At 44.5% G+C, this 21051-nt stretch overlaps 1 protein-coding gene across 1 annotated transcript; it reads right to left on the bottom strand.

The window, feature by feature from the left end:
* Positions 1-19008: 19008 nt before the first annotated feature.
* Positions 19009-19670, bottom strand: DNAJB8 (DnaJ heat shock protein family (Hsp40) member B8). The gene is given in 2 exon segments (XM_066195678.1): positions 19009-19307; positions 19310-19670. Coding segments are annotated over 2 exon segments (660 nt in total).
* Between the last annotated feature and the right edge of the window lie 1381 nt (positions 19671-21051).

Raw genomic sequence — 21051 nt, 5'->3', positions numbered from 1 at the left:
TGCCCCGCAGTCCTTTCAGCAGCAGGAGCTGTGAGGAGGTTCCCCAGGCGGTGGTGGCCGTCTGTCGCTGTATTCTGCTCTCAGGCCTCTCCTGCCCTTTGAAGATTCCCCATTGTTTGGGCTATTAACATACTTTCGGGTGGATGTTTATCTTTTTTGAAACTTTACAGCAAGCACATTGTTAAAGCACAGCCCGAGCAGGTCTTTGCAAGAAAGCGCCACAGCCCTTTGGTAAGCTCAACGCATCTCCGAGTAACTCTTCCCTTTATTTGATCAGCTTCTAAAACCTAACAGTTCTGTGAGTAAACATTTATAGATCAAATCAAAAGCTCGCAAAAGGAAGCACTCTCGATAGATTAGAAGCTAAACTGATCTAAATTAGAACAGATGCAGAGATAACCTTGCCTGGCTAAAAAGCATATACTATTGGTTGCACACAGATAATTAAATGAATGAGCCCTTTTCTATTGAACAACTGATGTGCAATTGATAAACTTAATTAATAATTAACTTTTTAATTAAATATCAATTTAAAACAAGTGTTGTAATGTGTCAGTTGCATTTAATTTTACTGCCTTTTCTTCAGTACAGAACTGTCATTAGGGTTATAGGTATGTGTTTAAGATGCCTCCATGTACTGGAGAGGGAATGTGTCCACTGGGCACTTGCCAGTGAAGAAATGGTGATAAACAGCAGCAACTGGAGACAAAGCCAGAAAGCAGCTTCAGAGAGTCAGAAGGAACCACAGATAAATGGCATATCCTTGGATGCTGCTTCCTTGGCAGCAGAAGGACTTGGGTTTATGCCCTTGTTGCATACTAACTGAGGTGGCAACCGGTACAGGAGAGGTGAGCCCTCCTTGTAACTGCTCTCTGGGAAGAAGGTTCTTCCCAGCTTTATGTATGAAGGGGCTCGATGAAGCCAACACTTAACATCTAAACCCTGGCCCGTGTTTAGGGGAGGGTGGTCCATCAGTTATTGCCTTGTTTCAGCAAAACAACCCTGCAAAAGTGAGGGAAAGCTGCGATCTTTTTGCATGTGTCTTCTCACATGATGCCTTAGTGCAATTCCTATTAGTGCTAATGGGGTAATTGGCTCCCCTCAATGTGAACTCCCTATAATGCATCCACATAACTTGATTTGAGAGTGTAAATCCTATTAGCCTGAATGGCGATCTTTTCTGCCTCTAATTTACCCATTTGATCCTGCGAGCACTAACAGCCGATCTCGTCTCCCTTTGAAAGCCATAAGTAGGCATCTGACTTCCGCTAAATGGTGTTTGCAAACATTCCTGGTGCTATCACGCCTCTGGGACGCTGCCCTGCTCCGTGGCCCCCCTGAGCCCGCCTTTCCAAACATCTGTGCACAAGGGATGCTCTGCCGGGCCGCCAGCGAGCGCCTGCTTTTCGTCTGACTCCCCGGGGCAGCCTCAGCTCCCGGCCACATGTGGCGGCTGCGTGGCTGCATCGTGCAGCCCGGGACAGCAGTGGGTGCTCGGGGTTCCCCAGTGGTCTGGATGCTCTCTGGGACTGTGGTGCATGCCATCAGATGCTGTGGTGATGTGATCCACCGGCTGCTGCTCCTGTGGGATACTGCACGTTTGCAGATTGCAATAAACACAGTGCATCGAATGACAAGGGTCATTCAAGTGATGGCTTCTTTGCTGCAGACTTCTGCCTCTACCATCCACTGAGTCCATGCCTCATCCTAACTGTAATCCTTCATTTTTTTCTCCCTCGGTTTAAAAACTTACCTAGGGAGCTCAGCTGTGATGTACGTACCTAAATACAAAAAAGTATATTCAAAGCACTCAGCTCCTCTGCAACCTTGGCATTTGGTTCCTTCCACCTACCTAGTAAACACTCATAAAGAGCAAAGGAATACTCGGAAGGCAGGAAATTGGGTTTGCAAACTTGTGGGGAATAAAAGGTGAAAGGCTGCAAGAAACATTTCCCACCAACCCTGTGTCTGCTAGCAACAAGGAGAAATATTTAAGCACCTCACTGAGGATGTAAAAAAATCTTTTCATGGTGGAGGATCTGAGTGAAGATCAAGGGTTGCTTTTATTTGGTTGTTAATGTCTTGATTTGTTTCCAACCAAAATAAGTAGGGTAGAGGATAAACCAACGGGCTCTTGATTGTCCTTCTGCAATGTGGGGCTTGAAGCCAGCTGGCAATGACTCCCCAGAAGGTACCATCATGGACACGGCACCAGACACCTCTCCAGGCGGAATACACTGCCGATGAAAGGATGATTTCTTTTCCTGCTCTGCCTCATAAGAGGATATTCTTGCTTCTCCACATGTGAAGAGAAGATGGGTCCCTCCCGTGGGGAATGTTACTGCTGGCCACCACTTCCTCTCTGAAAGCCCCATTTGAAAAGGAGGAAATAGTTGGTGGAGGAAGTTCCTGAAAAGGAATCTTTCAAATCCTTATTTTTGTCCGTTTTTTTACAGGGGACACCCAATACAATGGAAATAATTGGTAGGACTGCCTGAAGTGACAGAAAAATTGCAGAAAACTGCAAAGAGTGTGACAGCAAGAAAACCGGCTTATTCTCCATTTATTGTACAATATTTATCATCAACCCGTTTTGTATATTTTGCTTTCTTTTGTGTAATCTTATCATCACTGGGATTGAAAACGATGTAATTTTTGCTCCTTTGAGTAGTTGCCAAAAAAGCACTTACGTCGGAGTATTAGTGTATCATTTGGCTAGCACATCACATAATGGTTTTTTTACAGCAAGTATTTAGCCGTGTTTTCATCCTGTGGGAAAGAATGATGGGTCTGTTTTGTGAAAATAAGAGCTTGTGGCAACGTGGACATGCAAGAGATAGAAACATAATGCAACAAATTAGTTTCAACACAGAGAAATGAAGTAGTCCAGGCTCCATATACATTCAACAGTGCTGGTTTCTTTCTCTCTCTTTTGTCTCTCCTTTTTACTCTTATTCTGAAATGTATTATTGGATTTTATGGGAGAAGTTTGCAAGCAGAAACTATTTGAATTCAATGAGCTGCCTACTTGATTTGGGCATGAAGATGATGTTATACTAGTATACATATGTATGTTTATGTAATAAATGTACACATATAGGTAAAAATAGTAATTATGAGCACGTGTGAGAGAGAGAGAGTAGTTGTTGGTTCCAAATAAATATGACAAAATTCATCCTTTTTTTAAAAACTCAATGCAAGTTCATGGTGTTAGCAAGAACCAAATTTGCTTTATTACAGCCTGGACACATACTTTAGGTTTTGGCAACAGAAACAGTATCATGAAGCAAAAGAAGTCTGATCATTCTAATTTCATCTCAGAAAATGAAGACCTAGAGCAAAAAGTAATTTGCCTTTAAATGCTTTAGAAATAATTAAGCAGTTAATAATTGCAGTTTGAGGTGATCCCACCATATCCCTCCCAAATAGTGGTTAAGTGAATCTCTATCATAATTTGAAACCCAGCATTAACTTGCAAATCATTCATGCTGTGATCCCCATCTTTCCAATCTATGTTTTACAACCTGCCTTCAATAATAGTCAATAACGGTTTTCTCTGTCAGAAAAATGTTGGAGTTGCTGTTTTAAAGTTCTCCCTTTCTTAAACTTTATTTTTTAAAATATCCCAGTAAGTTGTGACCAAGATTTCTATTTCATTGTATAAGAAATTCACCAGAATATCTTCCAGCGTTTGCCATGTAACTGTATAGTCTGTTTGATGTCCACCTTCCTTTTTTCCAGCAGGCAATTACCCATTTGTGCAGTTATATGCACATTTGTATTTTGTCATGTCTGAATTCAGACCGAGAGTCTGGAGATGCCAAGTACGTGCCTAACTTATGCAAAAGGAGTGGAGTTGAGCATATGGCTGTGTGGCTCCTAGGTGAAAAATAAATAAATAAATAAATAAATGCCATTTGGCAAATTTATTAGGGCTTCATAGTTAGTTATCATCACTAATTGTACTAAAATACAACTAAAAAGATTCCATAGCAGAGACTTCATGATAGAATAGACCTTTCATGTGTCTTCCTGTTGCTAATTTACAGCCTTACATAACTTCCAAAACATCTATGAATTGTTCTTTGAAAGCCTTTCATTCTGAAGGGTACTGGGAAACCACACATCTCATTGGTGTTGAGTGAGTCAGGGTGCTCCTAACCTGCCCTTTGGGTGCCCAGGTCTTTCCTTTGAGTTAAGGGCTTTTATTGTAACAAAAACATGCTTGAGAAGGGGTTCTCCAGACTGCCTTAGTACTTCGGCATTATTCTGCTTTGAAAAACTGGGAAGCCCCTCCTGCACTACCATAAATGAGTCATCAGAAAAATTAGGTGGGAGAGAGGGGGGATGAAGACTCTTCTGCAATTCCAGTAAGGAGGATGCATAAGCTGTGGCTTGAGGGAGAAAGATGCACCCAGTGTTTTCCAAACATTTGATTTCCTAACCAAGGAAGTGAGCAAAGCTTCACCACTCCTGTGCTATTTGAAGAGCGATTAAAAGCAAAGGAGAGAAGGTGAGTCAACAGTGACTAAAGGCCATGCATAAATTCCTGACAAATGGCTGGCAGGGGAGACACAGAGCAGAAACCTGAAGCAGCCTGGCTTTACTTTGAGCAACACTTTATCTTCACTGAGATGTCACCACTGTGTTATATCATTTCCTCCCCAGGTATGGCCATGAAAGACCAAGACATTGCCATTATGGGACAGCACAAGCAACTGGGATATATTTCATGGATGCCTTGGGGGTGTCATCGGCCATAGCAGCGCAAAGATTTGGGGCAGGAAGTGCAACACAGGGAGAAGAGCTAATAAATGACTTTTGCAATAGTGTGATAGAGTTAAGCCCACCAAAAAATGATACGTGAGGTAAGAGTTTGTTCATGAGCTGTGTCCTGACAGAAGGGCATAACCAGGCATTAAGGTAGATGGGAGCAAACTTGCCACACTGGATTTTTTTGGACCGCTTGCGTTACCCTCAATAAAAATCTGGTTGTTATTTGTAGCAGAATACATCAGATAGACACTTAGCCTGGCTCTTGCTGCACTCTTCCATTGCTGCTAACATCCTAGCATAGAGTTATTCTTGCTCAAAAGGAAAAAACTATTCTGGCCTGGATACATCTGCCAAAATTTAGGCATTATTTTTCAATATCCATGCAGAAATGATTGTTCCTAGTGAAACTGAGCTCCTTCAGGGTTCCCCATCTTTGTTGTGCCAGCCACGTGTAAGCTGCTGCTAAGCCCCGTGCTCTGCTGAGGCCTCACCATGTGGATGAAAACCCCAAATGTGCAGCTGGGACACAGCAGTGACCATCACTACAGGGCTGCACACATCTTAAGCCTTCCTTGTCAAAGTCTCCAGAAGGAATGTCTTGTGCAGAAAGAGCATTAAATAAAATGTAAGCTTCTAGAAGCAGCCTTTTTTTTTTTTTTATCATGGAGAAACACTTCCTTACCCCCAGTGAATTCATATGGATTTTTAGAAAAATATGCTCTTTTGTAGGATCTTGTAAGATGGCAGGAAACAAAGGGCTCTGCGGAGCCTTGGGTTGCAGTCAGAGTTCAAAAAGGTGAGTTCTCCTGAGAGGGAAACATTTGTTTTCTTGTTTAATGCTGTCTCTTGTTTAAACCTAGAGCTCTGATTAGCCCATTTCTCCTTTTGTTGGATTTTTTTTTCTGAAAATGTTTATCTTCGTGTCTGAAATATTTTGGGAACTTTGCTTTCCCATCCCTGTAAAGGGTATCTCTTAGATAAATTCTTGTTTCTTGCATTTTCCATGTATAATTGCAGAGATGTAAGAGAAAGAATGTGCATTTTCACAGAACAGCTATTTGACATGAAGTTATGGTAAATGTATTTGCTTTGCTTGTTTCCTATTTGTATTGACTTTCCATTAATATCCTGGCATACACATGCATGTATGTGTATATGAATATGACTGGCAACAGATAAAATGGGCTAATGGCAGAGAATGTTGAGGGGTGAGGGGCAGCTTTAAACTCTTTTTAATGTGTTTTCCTAAATTTTTTGACCACCTAAATGGGCATGTGACAGGTATGTTTGCTAGGAGCCTGATGACGGATTTAAATTTCAGTTTTCAGATGACAAATGCTGCAATGAATGATGCAAGTCATGAAAATTAGCAGCAGAAAACTAAAAAAAAAAAAAAAAAAAAAAAAAAAAAAAAAAAAAATTCCAAAACAACTGCCAACTCTTTACTTGCTGTTTGCAGGGAGAAAACAGAATTCATTTAATAAATAATTTGATCCAAATGATTTGTCCAGTTGCTGAAGGAGCTAGCAGGATGTCAGGACTTGTGAACTAGTTTGGTTACAGCTATGATGATGAGGAATGCAATGCAGAAAAGCTAAGGGGTTTTTAGAAGCAATTCCCAAGATGCTATATTGTTTTCTTTAAGTTTCTGAATGAGTGTTGCTGAACATTGGGACTGATGAGCTCAGTAGAGAGCTCAAGGCTGGTCACCATAGCAGGCAAGGCACACTGGGGCTGTTCACACCCTGTGCAAGGGTGTCAGGAGAGCTTCTCGTGGTCCTCTCTGCTGCAATTCAGAAAATCTCTCATCCTTTTCCACCGTGAAAGTGCAAAGAGATGACTAGAAAGTGCCCGGAGGGTTATTGGCACTGCCCCTTTGGGGATGGCTGGACATGGGGCTGCTGGCTCTGCTGGTGCTCTGCATGCTCCAGCCTCACCACCTGTGCTGGTAAGAAAAGGCTTTTCCAGTCTAAAAATAAGCAGCTGGTGTCTGGAGTCTGTTTGTGGGAGTGTGTGTCTGATATGTAATTTGAACTTGATTGCGAGGGCCTTGTAACCTCTCCTGGAGCTGGTGCTGCTGCCCTGGAGCCAGCTCCCCTCTCCCCCAGGTGTCCAGGTGCTTTGTGAACCTGGGCTTGGCAGTCCAGGCACCTCCAGCTCCTCATTCCCCTTCCAGGAATCATCGGGCAGAGATGACTCACAGCACCTTTACACCATTTTAACTCTTTTACCACTGCTTTGCATGTAGCTACTGAAACCCATTTATTTGGCAGCCACTGAATCCTGACACTGATGATGATGAGCAAGGGAAGGCAGAGACCTGTTGATTCCAAGAGTGAATCTTAACTGCAAAAGCTTGATGCTTGCTGCAGAGCACTTTGGGAAAGCTGTTGGTGTCTTAGGATGCTGCTGTTATGAATGGGGCCAACTTGGAAATTAATTTTTGGATCTTATCTTCCTTGTCTGGAATCTTGTGAATCTGCAGTGTTGACAAGGAAATCACGAGGAGAATTTTTTCCTCGTGAATTGCTTATATGTGCTGGACTGGACCTTTCCTCATCCAGACTTTTGATGCACAATTTAGTTAGAAGAAAAGTGGTACTGACTGGGGGGATGCACCGATGAGTTTTGGTGTTGATCCCATCACCAAAAAACTGATGCACAAGCCAGACTGTAACTCTGCTCGTGGTACTGGCTGAGGAGGGTTTCCATATAGCTTGGATAAGCTTTCCATCTTGGTCCTGTTTTACAGCATGGAAATAAGAGGGGGTTTGGAATACGTAGATGGAAAACCAGGTGCAGCATTGATCCAATTTTCATTTTATTCAAATGACCAGATCTTAGAGAAGGGGTTCTAAGGGAAGCAGTTTTGGCAAGCAATGAGAAGAGGCTCAGTCAAATTTCTCCAGTACCAACAATCTCCCCTGGCCTTCCACATACTTCAGAACCATCTCTCCAACTCAGGGACCCCCTTGGCTATGGGTTTTCTGTGTCACAAAGGCTGGCTCTGGCAAACATTTTTAGAATCACCATCTGTCAGCTTTTCCTTCAGGGATCCCCATTTACAATAGCTTGTATCCAGTCCATGTGCAAATCCCACTGGGCTGAAACTTGGCCCTGCATAAGGTTGGCCTGGATGAAATTAACAAACACAAATTTTGTTCAATTTAGTTTGGCCAAAAATATAAGATTCTTTTGTTTGCAGATGCTGAAGTTTAGCTGCCTTTCCAAACTTATCAAGGACAAGAGAACCACTTTGGAGAAAATAACAGCCAACCAACCACTTTGGAGAAAATAACAGCCAAGCCCAAAGTTATCCTAGAATTCAAATTGAGCTGGAAGCCTATGCACCAAGTAGTTTGTGAAACTTAGAAATGAAGTTCATTTCTCCTGATCCATTTTTGCTGCTGCCTCTGAACCTCATTGTTCTAACTGGCCTCTAGATAGAAACACTGAAGTATTGGAAGAAAACCAGTCCTTACAGCATCTAGGGGGGTACAGAAGGAAGTATCAGAAATCTTCTGGGAATTTTTCAGTTCCAAGAGATTTGGAGAAATATTTGACCCAAATCCCAGAGTTTAGGGGTTAGGACTGTCTTAGGAGCATGTCTAAACTACATTGGTCTGAAGATGTGGCTAGAAATCTTCTAAGATCTGTCTCTCTTGACTTTCCATCCAGGCTCCCTAGTTTTTAGGTCTTATCTGCCAGACTCAAGCATGATAAACCCCCTGGTGCCTGATTTATCTGTCTCAGAAAGACCAAGGGCTGAGTCAGCCTTCACATCTTTTTTTCTCAGTTCTCACCAAAGTGCCAGACCACTTCATTTAATCCTATTCTCCACGCAGGTACCCCGCAGAACTACTATCTAGGACTTGTGCTTCCTTCAAGCTTCCAAGTCCTCCCTGCTCCACTGACACTGGTCCAGGGAGGTTGCAATACTTCTTCCTGAGCTAAAGGGTGGGATGAGGCTCAAGGGTCCTCTGCACATACCCAGCAGCAAGCAGGCCTTGTACAAAGAGCAAATTCAGTGCATGGCATTAAATACTTGCACAGAAACGTCCCCCAGACTGTGTTACTGTCGGAGAGGTACTGCTGGAGTATTTGTAAAGATGATTTGTATTAGTTAAAGGGAAGCTGCCCCAGCCATCTCCAATGAAGCAACACCCAGAGGCATTGGGGATGTGGCCACCCCTTCTCCCTACTTCCCAAACCTCCCTGCCGTTAGAGGAGGGCAAGCAGATCAGTTTTGATAAACCCACCCAGTGCCCCCTGCAGCAGCCAGCCTGTCACTGTCAGAGGAGACAGTGTGCTGTTAGTATGCTCTGAGTATGCTGTTAGTATGCTGGGGCTGTGCAGCTCCTCTGCCATCTTCATTCACTTTAGAAATGTTAAGTTTGAATGGTTTATCTCTATTAATCACCAGCTCAAAAAGCTTTGTGCACCAAGGGCCACAGATAATTAACTTCACTATACTGCTTGTCTTATCAGTATCAACCTCTTGTCCTCCTGTGAAACAGTTAAAATCATCAGCCCCTTTTTACTTTTCCATTTAACTCTAATACTTTAACACTGATGTTCTAAATGGCCCTGCGATTCATACTTATTAGACAAACCTTTCTTTCTGCATCTCTTATATTTTTTGATAATTGGCTATGTATGTTTCTAAGGGGATCAACAGCTTTTCATGCCACTATACTAATAATTAAAGATTTCTCACAGTCTTTCAGATTTCTCTTTACCTTCTTTTCTTTGATAAGTATAATTTGCTCTTTAATTGGGGAGGGAGGGGGCATAGAAAACTGGTAGTAGCAATAGGGTGACTGCATAGGAAAAGCTTTTGCTTAACAAAATTCTCTAGTTTCAAAAAAATCTACATTGTTTCCTATTTTTGTCCCTTGTCTCGCTGAACTACCATTCTTCCAGCACTGTAAAATGTTATAACAGTCCAGGGGGAGGAAAGGAGGAGGCATGACAGAGAAGCCCCACAGGGCTCCCTAAGGGCACCATCCTGCATCTGCAGAGGATAAAAAGGATTTTAGACAACTGTTGGACCTTTTCTCAGCTCCAGCCAGAGGTGAGTTCCACTGTGCCAACAGAGAGAAGATGCTGGGTCTGGAAGAGCCCCATTACTTCCATGGTCATCTCTGCTTCCCTAGACATTGCCTGGTTTGGGAGAGGTGTTTTGAGAGCCTTGAGTTAACGTTATGAGGGGAGAATGGGATGTGGAATACAGAAACTCTGGTACTGTGACAGCCCATCTGGGTCTGTTTGCACAGGTGAGGCCATTTGAGCTCAGAGGTCCCAATGCCTTCAGTCTTCACTAAAGCTACTCTGAAAAATATTACTCAATACCTCCCATTGTAAGTCTTAAATTAATTCATTCTTCCCACGTACATAGGTTAAAGTGGCATTAATGCTCTTGTTAACCCATGACAGTGGGACATACCTAGAGGACAGTTCTAAACCCCAGTTCCCAGAGCTGTGTGATGGGAGTCCCTTTAGCCTTCCCTCAAAACAAAACATTTATGTAGTTGAGCAGAGAAGCATGGAAGTGTGACTTCAGTGCCCTGAAATGATTATACAGAAAAAGCCGTCCAACACTGTGTTTTCAGACTTAGGATTTTTACAGCACCTCTTAGTGGGGGGAGGAGGTGGGAGCAAAGGGAATAGTGAAGAGCTGATTCACATTTTGGACTGCTGAATATGGGCAACATGGTGTTGTGCTTCTCCAGTCATTGTGCAGTGACCATTTCTTATCAGTGCTAGTGTTGAATTGCAAACCAAGTTCATGCTGAAGTCATTCACTTATTTTTTGAGTGAAGAATTCATACAACCTGTGATCTATTCCAGGATTACTCCCCAACAGGGAAGGAGGAAGAAAAAGGCTGATGGTGCGTCTGTTGTGAATAATTCATCCCATCCTACCAGCATGGGTGCTAAGTGACCCCTTTGCTTGGCCCCTACTAGGGCTCGGGAGGAGGGCGGGATGCCTCCCATATCTCCGTTAGCTGCTGGGGTTAATAGGGGCACTCAACACACAAGCACACTCTAAGCAGGGTCAGGGGGCAGCCAACACATTGTGACCTAAAATCTGACAGCTTTTACTCGTTTCGTGTTAGCTGACCCCACTTCTCTTTGGGCAACTGCCTTGCCTGATGCCTGTGCGTGGGGTACACAGTGGTGCAGAAGCCTGGCTGGTCCCCTCTGATCACTGGGGAGAGCAATGTCCCCGTGCACAGATGCACTCTCTGGCCTTATATTCCATATCCCAAATTGCCACCCAGTATCATAAGAGGAAATGAAAAGCAAGACAAGCTGTTGAGTGACCAGCCCCCATCTCTCTGCCATCTCAAGGTGCTTGAAGATGCTAATTTGTAGATTATTTGTATTTTATCCCACCAGGTCCTGGTGCTGTGTTGCAGCACAGCAACCCTTTCCAGCTCACCACAGGGCCCTGACAGCATCCAGGCTGCTGAAATACCAGGGACCTGACCCTGGTCATGCCCAGGTGTTACCATCCATCTCATCCAGAGGTTTATTTTTGGTAACTGCAGTGTGAATAGTGGTAAGATCTCCTCTTGTGCTCCAACCAACATCCCTGAGAATCCTCACTGATGCTTCAGTTTTCTCCCCTTTCCCTGAGACAAGGCTTTGAGGGCAATTCTCTTATCTCTGCTTGTTTTGTTTTGGTATATTATGTGGCAGTGTCTCTTGAGGTGTCTTTCCTCTTTCCTCCTTTCCAGTTGTCTGTCTTCCTCCATCACTTTGTCACCCTCAGCCGCTTGTTAGTCTGTTTTCCTCCTTGTCCCTAGTTGGTCCATTTGTCATTTTTCCTCAGCAGTCCATGCCCCTTCCTCTCCCACTTCTTCTCTGCCTCTTGTATCTCTCTTTCATTTTTTCCCCCCTAGTGTTGGAACTTCTTTCTTTGATTCCCTCCCTCCACCTCCAACCCTTTATAGTGCTGTTATCTGTGATTTTGGCAAAGAGCACATTTATTGGGGAGGAATATCCCCATGGCAACACAGCAGATGGTGACTTTTGATTAACTTGGCTTTTTTTTTTCCCCCCCGACTGCCAAATCACAATCCGTCTTTGAAATTAAATCAGGCTGTGATAGCATCAGTTGTTCTGGAGAGGGGACGATAGAGAAACAAGACTAAAGTATTACAGCGGGAGCCAGGATGTAATGCAAATTCATGTTTTTTAACCCCAGCAATAAAAACCCCTGTTCACTGTGGGAATGGAAGGGACCACAAAAGAGGGAATAATAAAATAAAAAATTAGATTAAGAAAATGTTATCACCCTACATGGTCTCCTCACTTTGACCACGCTGGAACGTGTGTCTCTGTAAAACCAATGTCACTCCTTGCCAAGTCACTTGATGCTGCTGGGCCTCATTCTGCAGCTGCTTAAACACCATTGAGGGTTCTCCTCATGCCTTGGGTAGTGGGAAGAGGCCAGGTCCTTAACTGAGCAGTTCAAGCCACTATTTATTTAGTGTCCAAAGTGGGAAGGAAAGAATTTGCAGGCAGCAGGAGGAAGGCAAGAGAGCAGCTCCTGGAAGGCATTGGAGGGAGGTGAGAGGAATTCAGGGTAAAGTGAGGAAGCAGAGGAGCTGGAAAGGTTGGATAGCCTCACTGAGCCAAGATGCTGAGTGATCAAGGGCATGGGAAAGTGAGGAGCTGTCTGTAGTGGCACCAGGGAGGTCTGAAGAAAAGGAACAGTTCTGCCAGCCACGAAGAGAGAGTTACAGGGCATAGCCCCATGGAAGATGGGAAAGCAGATACTGAAGTCAAACAGTAAAGAACTTTCTTGAATGCTTGAGAAGTGGGTGGTATTCAGGTCCCATGAGCTCCTTTGCCTGGTGCTTTTTGGAGGTTGACCAAAAGTGAATGCAATTGAGTGCTAATTGTAGCCAAAGATAAAGGAGGGCTTGAAAATGAAAACTGGAGATGACTAATGACCCAATTCATGGGTCAGTTCAATTTCATGGGAACTTAAGTGTTATCTCACACAGAAGGCTGCTGGACGATATCTCTGATTACTAATGATCCCCATACAGGAGGTTACAAAGTGGTTGTCTGGTCTCAGCACTGACTCCTGTGGATGCAGCGAGTTTAGCAGTTATGGCTAAAGGCAAATAGTCACATTGGGTCTTGGTGAGGTACAGATGAGATAATGGAGTTTTATCATAGAATCACAATACACTGAGTTAGAAGGGACCCCAGGCTTATCGAGTCCAGCTCCTGGCTCTGCTCAGGACACTCTAACCATCACACCATGTGCTTGAAAGCAAAATCAGAAACAAAGTGCCTCAAGGGTTAAAACCCCTTCCTCTCTGGGGTTGTAGCATGGTATTTTCTGGTACTGTGGAGAGCAAGCACACATGAGCACTTGGCACGCATTGTGTCAGCCTCGAGACACCAGGCTCTCTTCTGCCTTCACAAGGAGACTAGCTTTTCATAATACAGCCTGATAAAAATGTTTCTTCTGGAGAAGCTGCTCTTAATGTAGGATTCAAACATGTACCCTTCTGCAAAAACTTTAACGATATGGGATTGTCCTGTCCCTTACATTAAAAGAAGTAACAGAGAAACTCCCACTACACTTTCTGAAAAGCAGTTTGTATTTTCTTACTCACTAGGAACTCTGGGCCACCACCATGTCTCTCCCACTGCTTCTTTTTAGTCAAACTGGTACTTGTTCCTGCTCTGCTGCAGGGGACTTTGTGGGTTCTTAAGTTCTTCCAGGATAAGCTTTGTCCAATAGATAAAATTTTGCTGCAGATGTTGTTTCTTCTGTTTGAGATCTCAGTTCAGGAGTGTTTTGTGTATGCCACGTGTTAGATTTGATGTTCTTTGAGTAGCAGATAAGATTTGGGTGCAGGAGATGAATCAGGTAGGGATCCCACTGGAGCTTAATTGGCAAGAGATATTGCAGGACCTGAATCTTTCCTGTGAGACACAGGCACAAGGGAGATATCCAGTCTGCAGGGGTTCATGTGTTGGCGGGAAGCATCAGAGCACAGTTTGTGAGCACAGTGGAATCTAAACCGCTCTTTAAATCTCAGTTTGATAGACAGGGGTATCTAACCCACGGCTCATTCTGTTTAGATGGCAATCCTAGTTCAGACAAGCATTCGTAGCTGCTGGTGCTGTTTCTCCCCATTTTGGTCAGATTGTCATTTGGTTTCATGTCCTAGGCACCCTGCCAGTGTCTGTCTTTCTCCAAATCTCCCCTTGCCGTTCATGAATGTCTTGTAATCATGCTCCTCCCTTGCGTGCAGCCCCCAGGGTGGTTGGCATCCAGCGTGCCAGGGTGTAGAACCACATGCCGCGTGCCTGTGGGCTTGCTCTGCCCCCCGGCACCGTGCTGCCCCAGGGTCTGGTTAACCTCCAACGGGGTGCGGGAGCTGCTGATGGACAGAAGCCAGGCCTGCCCTGTGGCGTGCCCTGCTCAGCTCACCCCCTTGGCTCAGCATAAGCACACACATTGCGAGGGTCCCAGCACGGCAAGCGCGGGATCCGCAGGGCTGCGATCCAGTCCTTAAACTGCACAGAACAAACCGGCTGCAGCACCGTGACAGAGCGCTCCAGTCTCTCCAGCTTGACACCATGTCGTTATATATTGATGCCATGACACCAGCGCTCAAAATAGTATCAGGACAATTTGATTTCCTGCAGATCTCAGGATGGGGTCATAAAAACGGAGACTGTTCTGGAGAAATGGGATAGGGTGGAAATGTTTGTAGTGACATCACTGCCACTTCCATGCCAATGGCCTCCTACTGCTGCAAACATGTGATTGTGATTTTGCTGCACGCTCCATCAGAGAAGTGCCAGACTGGTCGGGGAGGGAGAGAGAGGGAGAGAGAAGGGGCGGAAATATTCTGTTCTTGTATCTCAATTCAAATATCTGACAACAGCCTTGCAGCCCAGGGTGCTGAGTGATCAGGAGTGGGACCATGGAGCTGAGGCTGTTCCCAGATCAGCAGAGCTCAGGACATTGCAGCAACCGAACTGGGGGCTGAACAAGGATCTTAATTTTATGGTGGAGGGTCTTGGTCTGTATTGATGTGCTTCAGTGGAGATTTGGGTGGTCTTGTGCTCACCCTTCCTCACTGGTCCCATTTGCTTCTAATGTCACTTTTCTTGGCAAGAAAAACCTACAGACCTGAAATATGGCTACAACAGCAACTGCAGGCTCTTGCAGCTGTATTTTAGGCCATTATAGGGAAGAACAGATCTCAGTGTCGGAGTTTCACCCATGAAGCAGAGAACAGCAGGGAGGGATTTAAGTAGCTGGAGATACAGGAGGAGAGAAGAGAGAAAAGAGAGGGAAGAAACAGAACTCATCACCAAAAATAAAACTAGATTGTTTCTGAGGACATTGCAGAAGGAAATCTCATGTCAGTTGCTCCACAAACAGCACTGAAAGCTGCAAAGCCCATCTTGGTAGCAAGGTTCCATCCTTCCCAAGCAACAGCCAGTGGAGATCAGCCCTGGATGTGTCCAGCCCATGTAACCTTGGGGGGCTGCGGAAGGGAGTAATAGATGCAGGGGCATGGGCGAGCAAAGGGATCCAGCTAATGCATCCGTCTATCAGATTAAGCTGTCAAAACCCAAACCACTTCCATCACTGTCTGAGGAGAGACTCACTCTCTGCTTAATGGGATGTCTGTCCTGTTGTTGTCACTCCAGGGACAGGGGTCGCTGCCACCAGAGTGTGCAGCCGGCTGTGAGTTTAAAATCCTATTAAACCGGGACTAAGAGTTGCAAAAAAAAAGCAGGTATCCCCTCGTGGGGATTTAAAGATGTTTAGACATAATTTGATTTACCAAGCAGATGTCATTATTGTTAAACAGTTGCCCACTTGATATGTTCAAGTTGTTGGCTGTAATTGCTAAAATTAGCAGGTCTGCATAGAGCAAAGGTCAGTCGGTTAATATCATGATTTAGTATTTTATGAAGTAATTACAAATTGTTTTATGTATGTTTTTGTTTTTGCAGCCTAAGCCAACATTAAAGTAGTTGTGGGCCCTGCTAATAAAATAATGACTCAGCCTTTCAGCACAGGCTGCTGGCCACACTCGGTGATGGAGCTCGAGCCACCCTCAATCCCTGCTCTGCCTGGTGCCACAGGCAGCCAGGGCCACATACTTGGGTCTGGAGCTGCAGTTAGAAGGGAGGCTTCCATCTGCCCCCAAGTGTGACATCTTCAAGCAGAACTGGTGCTGGAAATAAGCCCATCAATCCCAGCAGTGACTGGAAGGATGATGGGCTGGTTTCCATCAGCAGCTAAGCACAAGGGTGTGCAGCTGGTACCCCTCGTCCTCATAGGGGGATTGACATTCGAGCACCTTCAGCCATGAACACACCTTAAAGACTCACCACTGACCGGGCAAGGTCCCAAAATACAGGTTTTTGGAGGGAAGAGGCATTTTTGGAAGAGGAACAGAGAACTGGAATTAGGCAAGGCAAAGACTCACAAATTCATGCTGTGGCTGGTTGGACATCTGGTGCTGCCTCCTCTGGTGCTGTGGCTGCTAAATGGCATGAGAAAAAGTTTTTTAAAACTCCTTGAAGGTGTTGGTGTTTTGTTGGCAGGCTCAGTGTTAGTCTGATCCAGTGTCCTGGGACAGAAAAGGGTTTGCTTCCAAGGCAAGGTGTGTTGTGGTTCACTTACAGAACTCAGAGACACAACCCATTCCAGGGGTCATTTGGGCACACCTGGCAGATTTCTTGATATTGCAGGATTGCAGGACTTTGCTAATGCAGATTGATCTCCTCTCTTACCACCAGACCTTTATGATCATGGTCTTGTTTTGGGTTTCTGTAATCTCAGATATTTAGCTCACAGAAAGTGGTGCAAGGCGTTTTCTGTGGTCTGCAGTGCATGGGAAGAAATGGAAGAGCATCTGCAGGTCCTCCTGGACTCAACACTTTCTGGGTAAGCTGGGTCCCTTCCCAGTCTAAGTTCCCTTATTCCTTCCAGCAGGTTTGGATATGTGCAGCTGCCAGAGCTGCCCCAGGAGATCCCTGCTACTGCAAGCAGCAATAGACACACTCTGACCCAGGGATGGAAAAAGGAAGAACTTTCTCTTAGGTGCTGCTTTAGATACCAACACAGGAAAGGGAACTACTGACCCAGGGCAAGAAAGGTCTAAGATGTATATAGACTTGCATACCTTTGTCTCAGATCAAGAAATATTGATATGCATAAATAAATATCCCATTAGAGACAATACTGAAGGAAAGTTTTAGCCCTAGGAAGCTGAAAAGGTTGAGGAGCTGGGAATTCAACTCTGGTCCAGATTTCCAAACATGTTATTTGTATGAAAGACCATTTCAGTTTCCAATCCAAAACGTGCAGTTTGATTTTTTGTTGTTGTTGTTATTGAGTTTTTTGTTTGTTTTGTTTGTTTTGGGTTTTTTTTTACCTTGGACTTCCTCTGAGGCAGCATAAAATAAATTCAAGAAGTCATCTCTCATGAATTTGATGTCCACAGGAGAAGTATCGGTAGAAATATTGACTCATGTTTGCTCTGACCAAAATAATCTTTCTGTAACAAGCCCCTTAAATATTTGCAGTTCTCAGAGTCCCAATGCCTGCAGGATTGTTGATGGCTTCCAAATTGTGGAGGAGCAGCAGACATGGTTTGTCCCTGCATGGAGGTTTTCCCTGTTCCCACTGCCACTGGCCTCCCAGCATGCAGTTAAGCTTCCACTTGCTGCCCAGCGCTGTCTTTTTCTCACTGGGAGAGGGGCTTATCAGCCCTTAACATAACAAATGCAGTTTTTGTCTGTTTTTCCAAGCCAGACATGGCATCAATTGCTAAGGATGGTGATTTAAGCTACATTTGTCTTTGCAAGAGAAAAAGGCTTTAAATAAGGAGTGGCAGCATTCTGGCTAATTTAACTTATTGGTTAATGCTCAGAGTCTTTTTCTAGCAACACTACCTCACAGTCTCCTTCAAAGCACAGGAGTCTGTTATTCCCATTTTACAGCAGAGGAAACAGATGCAAAGACCTGCCCAAACGCAGGCAGCAATTGCAATCTGGATTAGAGTGAAAATGTCCCTGTAAACTAGTTCCAGTCTTCAGGGAGACATCACTGGGCAGAGAAGGCTGGGAAACTCAAGGGGATGTAGCGTGGGGCCAAAAATAAGAGGTGTGTAAAATTTTAAATGCTTAAGGTGATCTGGCCAAGCAAGGCTGAGCTGTTCATGGCAGCCCAGGGAAGGGCAGAAACATGGGGAGCACATTCCGTAGCTCAGTGGAGGACAAGAGCAGCGTGCTGGCAGTCTGTGCAAGAAATGCATTGTGAACTGGCTCTTGCAGCTGTGAGCAAGACAATAACGATGGTAAAGCACCATCTAAGTCTTCACATCCAACTTTGCACAAAGAGGGAGCTAAACTCAGTCCCCTGGAATCTGTTGGCTTATGGTTTGAATTTAGCTCTTTGTGTTTGAATGACTCCAGGCAGAGAGGGAATATAGATTGTCCCAGTCAGAGAGCCAAATTCACCTTTTCCCTGCTCACTTTCAGCCCCTGAGCTATGCAGTACTTCCGTCAGGGTCTCTGGTCATAATTTGCAGGGCATTCTCAAGAAAGCCCCAATTTTCTTTTACAGTTGGAGGAATGACATTTTCTTCCTTTCTTTGTTTTTTCCTATGCCATTCTCTAGGCTCTCCATGTCCCACTGCCCCCTCCCAACCTTCTTGCCCATGTATAAAAACATTTTTCAATGGATATGCATCTTCTCATGCACCAAAAGTAGGAAGGGTATTCTTCACTTAGTGTCAGGGTTGTGTATGAGAGTCACACAAGGCTTAATTCGTCCAGCTGGTAAACTTTAATACTGGCAAGTCCAGGAGTGGGAAGGGAACCTATAGCTTGTTATATGGCTCTCTTACATGCCCACAAACCAGCTTGTCTCCTGTTGCAGTATTAATCAACTTGGTCTCTTTGGCAAACCAGCAAGGTTGTTTTCACATGTATCTGTGATACATTTTTACTGAATAATCACTATGTATCACCTCATCCAGGCTTTGTGGACTCACACTCTTTAGTTTAGCAAAACCATATCTTTACCTGTGAAATATTTTGTTCCCAAACATTGAGAAGTCTGCATCGGTTGTGTCATGAACTCAGCATTTATTGATACTGCTTGTAGTAGATCCCACCAGCTGAGCTATGAAAGCACATCCCACAGCTTGCAGTTAACGCAAGTTAACTGGTGACATTAAGAATGTTAACTGGTGACATTAAGTCTCTCCTGTTGATTATTACAGACTTCAGCTGGCCATCTTCTTCCACTTCTTTTGTCTCCTGCCCATCCTCAATGATTTTCTGGGTGGTGATGATCTTGCCACTGATCACTTCAGTAGTGGTTATCACTGTTCTGACACCATATGGCCCAGGTGTGTTTTCAACAAAGAAGGAGGTGGGATGCCCATAGGGACAGAATGAACTCCACTGCGCAAACGGCTCCCTGGACCTTCCTCCTCTTCCACTTGTGCTGTGCCAGTTTCACCATTGATTCTGACGTCAGAAGGGTTCAAGAAAATATATGTAAATGGATACATCCCTCCAAAGACCTCTTCTTGATGGGGGAATCCATGATGGGAACAAAAGAAGTTGCTACAACCCGTTGCAGCCCTTTCTCTGAGGATTCTGCTCTCCTCAACAGACTTGTCATACAGTGATTGCTTCTCAGGGTCGGACAAAATCTCGTATGCTTCAACAATTTCTTTGAATTTCTTCTCAGCTTCCTCCTTGTTTTCGGGATTCTTATCAGGATGCCATTTTAGTGCCAGTTTGTGGTAGGATTTTTTAATATCATCCTGTGAGGCATTTTTTTGCAGTCCAAGGACTTTGTAGTAATCTACCATCTCAGAGGAAAGCTGGAGTTTTTTGGAAGATGCCTGGTTATCTCTCTCCCACCAAGGTTGATCAGCATGCAGACACTCCTGGACACCCAGTGACCCTGGGCTCCTCACAGGAGGTGAGATGTTCAGTCTGCCCCATGAGCTGCTCCGTCCTGCTGCAGTGCAAGCCTGCCAAGAGCTGTTTGACCATAGACATTCTTTTCAAACCTGCTGCTCACAAACCATGAGATTGTGACCTCAGAGAGGGTTCAATCAATCCTGGCTCAGTTGTCCTGACCACATTCTAGGGTGGAGTTGGTTGTCACTGGCCTGTTTCTAAATGTAGATCATGCACATGATGTTGTAGCTGCTGGATGTAACTGTGCTGACACAGCTGTGATGTAGGACTGCCACAGAATCATAAAATACTTTGGGTAGGAAGTGACCTCTTTTAAAGGTCATCTAATCCCTGCCCCCTGCCATGGGTAGGGTCTCCTTCCACTGGAACTGGTTGCTTAATGCCCCAACCAAACTGGCCTTGAATACCTCCAGGGGTGAGGCATCCACAGCTTTCCTGGGCAATGTCTTTCACTGTTTTACTACCCTCATGACTTTGTCAGACTACTTTTTGCCTGAACCTGCCCTACAGTGGGATTCTCAGATACTCAGTGTGGATTCATGTGCAATCCAGGAAAGTGTGGTGTACGCAGGTCATATTATCCCATGGGACATAATTCCCTGTGGCAGCAGATATAGAGAAGCTGCAGTTTGGTTACCCATAGTTCAGAAAGAGTGTCGATAAATCAGAGAAAGCCCAGGGAAAGGCCATAAAATGTGACTAAGGGATTGGAAAATACGCTGTGGAGAGAGAGACTTGGGGAAGGAGGAAGTTCAATGCCAGCTACATCGTAGTCAGCAAGAACCTGCATGGGAACAGAAATTCAGTGCCATGGGGATCTGCAGGCTGCCAGACAAAGCAGTTGGAAGATATCGTTAGCCAAATTTAAATTCAAAATACATTGCACATCCTTCTTTATGAAGGTAGTGATTCACTGGAACTTCCCCATGTGGCCATTTTTAAGCCCTGAGTGAGAATTTTTCCTAAAATCATGATTAGATGGACATCATAATCTTTTCTGAATTTATAGACAAGCCTAACTTTCAGAAGAGCCTCATTTTCATGTTGGTAGTAAATTAAATTCCCAGAATTACCAACCTTAGCCTCTTTTCTATGTGTCTTTTTGGATACCTGTCCCAAGGTACGTATGCATGTACAACAGGGATGGCCCAGGAACTTGACACAGGCAATCAAATCTAGGGTTATCCTGCATCTGTTTCTATTCCTAGGATTTGCCATTCTGGTGAGAAATACAATATCCTCAGAGGGAAACATTGCATGAAGAAA

This window comes from Chamaea fasciata, unplaced genomic scaffold (assembly GCF_029207755.1).
Source record: "Chamaea fasciata isolate MVZ Bird 193981 ecotype frontalis unplaced genomic scaffold, bChaFas1.0.hap1 SCAF_13, whole genome shotgun sequence".
Classification (NCBI taxonomy): domain Eukaryota; kingdom Metazoa; phylum Chordata; class Aves; order Passeriformes; family Sylviidae; genus Chamaea; species Chamaea fasciata.
This window is presented reverse-complemented; position numbering and strand designations above follow the sequence as displayed.